Below are 10,491 nucleotides of genomic sequence, written 5' to 3'. Positions count from 1 at the left end.
TCAAATCTTCGAAATATGTTAAAAATAAAATAAAATAATAATTTTAGTGACGGGATATCACATATTTTGTATGTATATGTGTGTGTGTGTGTGTGTGTGTGTGTGTATATATATTAGGAAAAGAACATTTCCATAAAACGTAACAGGGGCTGTATACCTAGCGGGACGGTTATTTTGTAGGCAACCTTGATCTGAATCCGCCCCATTGCCATCCCTAGCTATTCCCAAATTGTCACCTCTAGAATGCTTTACTACGAGTCCATTAATTGATTATTACACTTTTACTATAAATTTGTATGTGATTGCACAGGCATCAATAATTAGTTCTCATCATTTTAATTTGTGCAGTTGTGCCTATTTCTGAGCCCCAACAGATCAAGCTTCCAAATTTCCAAGAAACTAGTCTTTGACTGTTACTCTTCCCGAACGGAGTCAAATTTAACTTCCAATGTAATTTCTTATTAGTCAACTGAATAATACATTAGTTGTTTTTTTCATTTTACTTGAACTACATTTTATTCATTTGTTTCTTCACTTAATTTGTGCAGTTCTGCACCTCAATATTGCTCAAGGACGGTTCGTTCACTATTTCTTCGACTGCTTGGAGTTCTCTTCGCTCTTAACATGGCACTCGGAGAGGTTTTTCTTGCGGCGTTTCTACAGTTGCTGCTCGACAGGTTGACTCGTCGCGAGGTTCTCAACTATTTTGGAAACTTCCGGGGGGTTGGAAAGAAGCTGGACAAGTGGAGGGCCACGTTATCTACAATCGCAGCGGTGCTGAGCGACGCCGAGGAAAGACAACTGACTAACCATCTTGTAAAACTGTGGCTCGATGATCTCAGAGACCTGGCTTATGATGTCGAAGACATGTTGGACAAATTTGCCACTCAAATGTTGAAGCGTATGATAGAGGGACGTGTCAGTGCGAGCAACAAGGTGCGGAACTCACTTTTCAAAATTAAATTCAATTGGGATATGAACTCCGAAATGAAGAAGATTACGGAGCGGTTGCAAGACATATCTGAACGGAAAGACAAGTTTGGCTTGAAAGATACTGGGACGTCTGCTAAGGAATCGCAAAGTCTACCAAGTTCAGGCGTATTAGATGAAAAGCTTGTTGTTGGAAGAGATGGTGACAAAGGGGAGATTATTGAATTGTTGTCCAGAAAATACGAGCGTGCAGGTGCTGTCAATTTTGGTGTAGTTGCTATAGTTGGCCTGCCAGGAGTTGGGAAGACGACACTTGCTCAACTTGTATTCAACAACAAAGATGATGCCATGAAGGAGTTTGAGCTCAAGGTCTGGGTATCTGTGTCCGATGACTTCGATGTGGTGCGAGTGACAAAGGCAATTCTTCAATCAATCACATCCCAACCCGTTCAAGTGGAGGAGTTTAGTAAAATGCAGCATGATTTGAGTGAGCAATTAAGAGGAAAAAAGTTTTTAATTGTTTTAGATGATATTTGGGACAAAGATGACTATGATCTATACGATCTCTGGACAAGACTTCAATCCCCTTTTGGCGTCGGAACAGGAGGAAGTAAGATAATTGTGACAACCCGTGACAGGAATGTTGCAAAGATTACGGGAGCCGCTGGAGTTCATAATTTGGAGTGTATGGCAGATGATGATTGTATGGAAATATTTGAGCGACACGCGTTTGGGGAAAATAATAACGGAAAACCAGTAAATTATGAGGTAATTCGGACGAAAATTGTTGGAAAATGTTGTGGATTACCATTAGCTGCAAGAACTCTCGGTGGTCTTTTACGTCGCCAAGAAAAAGAAGAGTGGGGAGAAATATTGGACAACAAATTATGGAATCTAGCAGATAAGAGTGGCCTTCTTCCTGTACTAAAGTTGAGCTATCACTATCTTCCATCACATTTGAAGAGGTGTTTTGCCTATTGCTCAATACTTCCAAATGACTATGAATTTGGGGAGAAGGAGCTCGTACTTTTATGGATGGCAGAGGGTTTGATTCAACAAAAACATGACGACAATAAACAAATGGAGGATTTGGGCCGCGACTACTTTCGAGAGCTATTAGCAAGGTCGCTGTTTCAAGAATCAAGCAAAAACAATTCACGATATGTAATGCATGACCTCATTAATGATTTAGCACGATGGGCAGCAGGTGAAATATGTTTTAGATTGGAAGATAAGCAAGGTGATAACTTGCAAAGCACTTGCTTTCGAAGGGCTCGCCATTCGTCTTTCATTGCTGGTCAATTTGATGGAGTTATGAGATTTGAGGACTTTCCAAAAGCTGAACGTTTACGAACATTCCTGCCACTTTCACTTTCAGATTCCAGGGGATGGTACAAATATTTGTCTCGTAAGGTTACTTTTGAGTTATTACCACAGTTGCAATACTTACGAGTGCTCTCTTTCAATGGCTACAAAATAACTGAGCTGCCAAAGTCAATCGGTGATTTGAGGTTGTTACAGTATCTTGACCTATCCTACACATTGATAACCAGTTTGCCCAAATCAACAAGCACTCTTTACTACTTGCAAACATTGATATTGGAAGGTTGTTATAAATTGAAGTCATTGCCTGCGGACTTGAGCAATCTAATTAAGTTGCGCCATCTCAATAACTCAGGTGCATATTCGTTGGAAGGAATGCCTTCGCAACTAGGTCGATTGACGAATCTACAATCACTGCCTCTTTTTGTGGTGAAAGAAGGTAGTGATCAGTCAGGGATAAGAGAGATAGGGCCCCTATTGCATCTCCGAGGGACATTGTGCCTCTCAAAATTGGAGAATGTGATTGATGTTGAGGATGCCAGGAGGGCCAACTTGAAATGCAAGGAGAGGCTTGATTCGTTGGTCCTAGAATGGTCTCGTTCAAGGGACACAAGAGAAACGGAATCCACTGTGCTTGGCATGTTACAGCCTCATAGAAAGATCAAGGAGCTCACCATCAAGAGTTATGCCGAAAAGAAATTTTCAGCATGGGTTGGAGGTTCTTTCTTCTCTAATATGGTGCTTGTGCGCTTAGAGGAATGTAACAATTGTTTATCGTTGCCACCTCTCGGACAATTGCCTCAACTCAAAGAGCTCTATATTAGAGGAATGAATGCGGTGGAAAGTGTTGGTGCTGAGTTTTATGGCGAGTGTGTCTTGGCTTTTCCGCTGTTAGAGATTCTCGAGTTTGTGGATATGCAGCATTGGAAGGTGTGGCTTCCCTTCCAACTGGATCACGGAAGTGGTGTTTTCCCTTGCCTGGAAAGGCTTTCAATCAAAAAATGTTCCAAGTTGGAAGGTAAGCTGCCAGAGAAGCTCGATTTGTTAGCCAAACTTGAAATTGTTAAATGTGAGGAATTGGTGGTTTCGATTGCCAACTACAAACAACTTCGTCAAATAAACATTGACGGTTGTAAAGTATTGGTACGTACAGATGCTAAGGTTGAGTTTGAGTTATTAGAGTCCTTGTGGCTTTCAAACATTTCAGAGGTGATGTCTCTGCAAACAGGGGAATTGTTCAGGAAGGGATTAAGCAAGGTTAGAGATTTGAAGATCAATGGATGTGAGAAGCTGACGTCTTCATGGAAGAATGAGGGTAGATTATTGCGGCGGTTGACTTGTCTTGGCCGTTTGGAAATTGAAGACAACTCTCGTCTAGTTGAAGAATTGGGAGAAGAAGCAGAGGAGTTGCTGCAATTGGAAATATTGGAGTGCAAGCTTGAATGTCTGGAGTTAAAAAAGTGCGGAAATCTTTTGAAGCTACCAAAAGGGTTAAATCAGCTGTCATCTCTTCAAGAGCTTCGCATATACAAATGTTCATCTCTAGTTTCTTGTCCAGATGTTGGTCTGCCACCTTCTCTTAAAAACATCGAGATTATAGAGTGCGATTCGTTGATATATTTTGCAAAATTCCAGATTCCCCAAAATCTCAGAAGAATAGGGATAAGAGGTTGCAATAGTTTGAAATCACTAGTAGATGAGGAGGGTGTTGGTTCTTCTCATGGTTGTCTTGAGTACTTGGATATCCAAGGATGTAAATCTCTGACGTCGTTATCATTGAGTGGTCAGCTCCTCAAGACACTTAAACACCTCGGGATATCTGGTTGTGAACAACTGGAGTTAATCGCACAGGACGGGTTCTTGTACGACAACACTAATTACTGTCTTGAATATTTTAGGATATGGATATGTGAAAATCTGAAATCCTTACCGGATGGCTTATGCCACCTCAGCAATCTTCAACAGCTACGTATTTACAAATGTGGAAGTCTTGTTTCCATCCCGAGACTGAGTGGGGGGAGAAGACCTTCCAACCTGAGACATTTGAGCATCGACTACCGTGAAGGTTTGACTTTTCCTCCCAACCTAACATCACTTGATATTAGGAAGGTAAAGAGCTATAAGTCATTGTGGGAGTTAGAATTGTGGGGGTTGCACAGACTCACCTCTCTTATAATGGATGGTGAAGAAGACCCGGATACGGTGTCGTTTCCACCCGACATGGTCCGCATGGAGACGCTCTTCCCCAAATCTCTCACTGGACTCAGAATAGTTGGCTTCCCGAATCTGAAGAAACTGAGCAGCAAGGGCTTTCAATTCCTCACCTCCCTTCAATCTCTGTGGCTCTTCAATTGTCCAAAGCTAACATCCATTCCAGAGGAGAGTCTGCCTCCTTCACTAGAGGAACTTCACATCATTAGGTGTCCAGTGCTAAAAGAGAGATGCCAACCAGGAAAAGGACGCTACTGGCACAAAATATCCCACATCCCTTGCATAGAGATGGGTGTTAACGAGATATGAAGCTGATGGTCCGGGTATCATTTTCTTGAGGAATGTTTTAATATTAATATTATTATTATTAGTAATCATGTTTATTCTTGTAAAGTAAAGTAATCCACAATATTTCTCGGCCGACGTTTCTTCCGGATTCCTATATTTGCAATTTTTTTTTGGGGTAAACGATTGCTATGTTTGCTTGGTCCCTTTTAAACTGATTTGTATTATAACTTTATAAATGTGCTACTCTTTCTCCTAAGTTTGGAGTTTTTCCCATTCAGTTTTCTCCCTGCAAGATTTTAACCAGGCCACTTAAACCGAATCTTTTAATTTATTTTAGCAAATTTTAACTTATGAGCTAGTAATGCATTTTATTTAAGGAAAACTAATGAAAATGGTTTCAAAACTATGAATTTTAACAATAAGGACAAAATAAAAGGTAAAGTGAATAGTATCAGGTTTGACTTTTTAATGTAAAAATATGGTTTTTCGTTAAAATGAACAGTACCGTGGATTTTTTGTTAAAACTCTCTTTTATTTAATGCATCGAGAATAAGCAATTGATGCGAGAATTATACGCGCATAAATTAAACCCTCTTTTCGTCAAATTGTAGTATATATGTAAGTAGGGATCGTTCTGGACCGGGGATTAGGAGGGATTGTTAATCACTTGGATTTGACTCAAAAACGTAAAAACAAAGTTAAAAATGTTCACAAAGACTCAAAGGACTCAAATCAAGTTCAAAAGACTCAAAACTGCCTAAAAACACTAACTAAGCAGTTTCTGACCTTAAATCCAATGTTGGACGAATTTAAGATTATGGCTTGATTCAAATGTAAAAACACAATATAAAACACTTAACTAGACTCAAGTAATGCAAAACTAAACACTTAAAACACTAAAACAAACCAAAAGACTCAAACATCACCCAAAACACTCAAAACTGCCTTAAAATCACTTTCTGGGCAGTTTTGAGCACTTTGGTGAATTTGGACGAAATTGGGAAATGAAATGAATCAAAACACTTAAAAGCACAAACTAAAATGATTTCTAACTAAAATGGACATTAAAGTAAAGGGGGATTTATGTTTTGATTAAACTAAATGACAGATTGTAAATTAAAGCATAAGGAAAAGAAGTAAACACAAAATGAATAAATCGACAACTAATGAAATGAGATAACACAAATAGAGATGTAGCTAGAGATTCGATTTCACCATTGCTAAACCAAGTCCATGCTTGTTAAGTCAGATTATACTCAACCCTCTACTTATTTCTTGAGTTTGTTTCGCTTAGATATGATCAGCCATATGATGTGTGGATTTGATCAAATGTCCCTAATCATGAACCTAATTGTGATGTGCAACTTTGGTTCCTAATCAAGAATATGTAATGCATAAGAAACTTTCACAAAACCAAAGGGAACACTTGGCAGGATGTTTGCAAAACATTCCCTTCATTCATTCACATATCCACCAAGATTATGCATGATGTGTGCTTTAATCTTGGCTAAACAACCTGTGGTTAATTCAAATGATGATCAAGCACTAAAATCAACACACTAAGTCACAATTAAATTGGAGAATGAAACAAGAAATAGATAGATTAAATGAGAATTCTGAATTAACTACATGGCACTCTTGCAAGATTACATCGAAAGAGAAAGTTCCTCATGGTACAAACAAAGAGAATCAAAGAAACACCTAAACATTCCAACAACTCAAACTTGAATTGTATGAACGTTTAGGCCCTCTTATCTTCCATTCCTCATTCTTACAAAACAAAGAGTATTGAAATTAAACCTTGAAATCAAAGAAACACCTAAACATTCCAACAACTCAAACTTGAATTGTATGAACGTTTAGGCACTCTTCTCTTCCTCTTCGTTGTAGCACAAGGTCTAGGGATAGTTTGATGGTGTGAATGGTTTGGGAAGTGGTGGAGGAATGGAAGGATGGTGTTTGGATTGTAAGGGAGAGCACGGCACAAGGGAAGTTTGATGTCTACATTCTGAAATGGATGAGTGAATGAAATGTAATGGATGGACTTTGTGAAGGGCACGGCCCCAAGGCAGTTTTGTTGTGAATGAATTGTCTCCAAAATGAGATGAATGAATGAGTATTTATAGGTGAAATGGGGAAGGTTGTGGCTGTGTAAATGGACTGAATGAGGAAGAAAACTTGCGGATGGGAAAGGGAGAGAGTAATGGAGCAACATGGAGTGTGTGTGATCCCCCAACAATCAGATTGGATCTAGGAGTTGTTTAACTCAAATGGCCGAGCATAAATGATGGAAATGATTTGTGTTTCTGAGATGGAAGACTCACGGCATGTGCAATGTCCAAGGAAATGTTAATGTATTCAAAGAAGCACATGCTCTTGCTGCCACAAGTGAGTGGAATCTGCAAAGCAAGGACATGATCTGCACAGATGTGGTTTCTTTAATCCAAACACATGTGGAATGTCTGCAAACAGATTTGAAGAAGGGGAATGGAATGCACGGATCAGATTGTGTACATGCATGTGAATGCATGTTTTGATGTTTTAGAAGTGCATAATCTGACTTGAAACCACATGGGATTTGTAAGACATGATTGTGTTTGTTGGTGGAAATATGGCTGAAATGAATTGAGTGATGGAAATGGGATTGTGAGGAATCTGATTTGGTGCTAGAATTGCATCACATGATGGGATGATATGGGAACACACGGCCAAGTTTGTGACATGCATGTGAATGCATGTTTTTGTCTTGTTTAGAATCACCCAAAGTGGTCGAATTGCACCACTTTCTGTTTAGAACCATCCAATGTGGTCGAATTGCACCACATTCCTTCATTTGCCATCCAATTGATCTTATTACACACTTGGCTGCACACTAACACAAAACAATGTAAAACGCAACTAGTTTAATCCAAAAACAATACAAAAACGCCAAATAAGAAAGATATACATGCATGCAAAATATGACTTAACAGCAATCAACAAAGAAATGGAAATGCAAGGGGCTCGTTGCTCAAGTTGTGTTGTCTCTAGCATCTAAATGATAATTGGACTTTCGAAAAGTTGCGTTAGCTTCGAGATGCTAACTTGACTATTTTTTGATGTAGGAATTGGTTTCCCAATGTGGAATGATGACCACTAAATGACTTCTTTTACTATGACTTGTCTTCCTGGAAGTACAAAATACGTGCCAAAGAATTTTGGTCAATCAAATCTTTATACCAAATTTTCGTCATTTATTAAAAAAGTGTACTATTCATCTAATTGACAAGTGATAAATTGATGATAATTATGCGTTTTAGCTGAGTTCTAAGAAAAATTAAGCGTAGTAATACATCAGTACTAAAACTTGAATAAGCTGGTTCGATTTTATTCATGGATTTAATATAGTATAGTGATTGTGCAATTTTCTATTTTTTTTATTGGAGTCTCAATTTTATTCCAAACGCACAAACCACGTCAGGGCTGACACCGACTTAACGGCGATACGAATCATCTTTCCGTTCCCGTCAACAAAATAACGCCGTTCAACCCGAAACAAAAACCGTTAAAGCCTCGTATTCTTTCCCATATTTCACAATGCGATTTAGGCCCATTTCTGGCCCAACGTCTCTCTCTCTCTCTCTCTCTCTCTCTGCGCTTTCCGAGTCATTTCATTTTCCCGGAAAATAAAAAGGTTCTTTCCTCTTTGATCGAATTCATGTCAGTACGTAATCTCTTTCTTCAATCCGAATATAAATTCTTAATCTTTTGTATGGCTTTATTTGGTTTTTGTTTAAATTTAATCTTTGCGATGCTTATTTGCTGGGTTTCTGATTGGGTTGAGCTCTAATTCAGTTAGATTTATTCGTTAATTTGTATTGACTTGAGTGTAATTCTCTCAGATGCATTGGTTTTATATTAATTTCTTAGCAAAATTCATGTTTTTAGTTTTAATTTTTATGTTTTTATCATTATTAAAGTAAATACATATACTTGATGCAAAATTTGGATTCTTCAGAGGAGCAGATTATAGTTTTTCCGTTTTATTTATGGTTTTGTTTGATTAGGAATATGGTCAAAATGAAAATGAACAGAAAAGGGTTAGTGAGAAAATGACAAGTTTTCTTTGTGTTTATTACAAAGTTAGTAAGTTGAAATTTTTGAGAGTATATTGCTTCTTGGAGCAGGTATTGTTTCGAGAGTGTGAATCCCATGTCGAGAATTGAAGTGTTACGTAAATAGTTTGAATGATCTTAGGCGTCTCCACCCGTTGCCAATTAGTTTCGGGTTGGATGCTCGAATTGTAATAGAATAAAAGGTACTGTTGTTTTTTTATTGTCGTTCGTTGTTTGAGTGGGGAATATAATCTTTATACAAATTGCTTCCTGATGGTGTTTATGACTGGTTTCTGTATTTACTTTTAATGCTTAGTATATTAATGGCATCGCATACTTCCTAAGATTTCATGGTCATGTGTTTGTATGGTTCTGTATGTATGTGTGCGATCTTCATCCCGACTTTGAATGCATAAACTAGCTGGATGGAGAGGTTTTGTTGTTATTGCCTTGCCCAAAACAAGGATTTCATTGAGGGCTAAATAGATTTCTTTTAACTGGGTTATTTTGTGGTCGGGGAAGGTTAGAGTTCTTATGTGGTCGGCCAAGTGCTTTGTGAAAAATGGATTTATGTTGTCTAAATAGTTGTGTTTCAATTGCCTTTTCTGAGCTTCTTCCTTCCTGTCTGGTATCTATTTTCTATCATTTTTCATAGGATGTTAGCTCCATGGTGACATGGTGTGCTGGTTGCTTTATGTTTGTATATTCTCGTGTTTTTTCATTACAATGTTGAACTCAGTGAAATGCTAGTACTTGTACTTCGAGCCTCGACTAGAAAAAAACGTCGCGCGTACTCGGGATTTTCTCCGGGATGCCTTGTGATATTCTAACATTGCTGGATGCTGGCTACAGATGAACATTTTTCCTTCAGTTTGTCTGCTAACTTACAGTCCAAGAAGAAGTTGCTTATCACAACATGTTGCCATTGTTCATGGATATATACAGTTATTTTAATGAGTTTCTTTGAAATTTTTTGTGATATTTTCATGCCAAATAGGACGAGAAGAAAATTTCATATCTCAGTTTTTTAGCTCATAAGATTTATGTTTCTCTCGTCACGAGACTTTTACAATAATTTTTGCTCCTATAGTCTATCAAAATAATAATATTTTAGTAGAGACTAGTAGTTTATTACTGTAAATTTTGTGTTCAACTGAAAGCAGCAAGAATAATGTGTACATTTTTCTTTTCTTTTTTCCCAAAGAATTTTTTATCCTCTTCCTCTGCAATCCTTGCATGCTGGTTTGGCAGTAAAATAAGAGTTTCAGAGCAATTTAAAAAATCAACTAAAATACTACTATAATTCAAAATAATTATATGATTGCCACGTTTTCCGACCACCCAACTGTATTAGCAACCACGTTACCCTTACAATCAATCTTAATAACCAGGTTTCGACGAACCTCCTTGTGCTGCATTGTGTTCGCATACATGAACCCGAGGAGGAGCATTATTATTTGCATTATGGTAAATAATTAACCATGATTTTGATGAGTACTGTAGGCTAGAATTTCCAATCATTCCCAAGGGAGAATGGTTCAATATGACCTATAGACTACAAGAACTCAAATTCCCTTTTTGTTATCTTCTATAAACCATCCGTCAGAGCTCTCGGCAGGCGGTGATCATATTTGGAGAATGACTA

At 38.0% G+C, this 10,491-nt stretch overlaps 1 protein-coding gene across 1 annotated transcript; it reads left to right on the top strand.

Annotated features, from left to right (window-relative positions):
• The first annotated feature begins 369 nt into the window (after positions 1-369).
• Positions 370-5,194, top strand: LOC137736872 (putative disease resistance RPP13-like protein 1). The gene is made up of 2 exons (XM_068476173.1): positions 370-450; positions 549-5,194. Exon 2 carries the CDS (start codon positions 625-627, stop codon positions 4,771-4,773), a length of 4,149 nt encoding a protein of 1,382 aa, XP_068332274.1. The 5' UTR covers positions 370-450; positions 549-624; the 3' UTR covers positions 4,774-5,194.
• Positions 5,195-10,491: the final 5,297 nt, after the last annotated feature.

This window comes from Pyrus communis, chromosome 6 (assembly GCF_963583255.1).
Source record: "Pyrus communis chromosome 6, drPyrComm1.1, whole genome shotgun sequence".
Classification (NCBI taxonomy): Eukaryota; Viridiplantae; Streptophyta; class Magnoliopsida; order Rosales; family Rosaceae; genus Pyrus; species Pyrus communis.
This window is presented reverse-complemented; position numbering and strand designations above follow the sequence as displayed.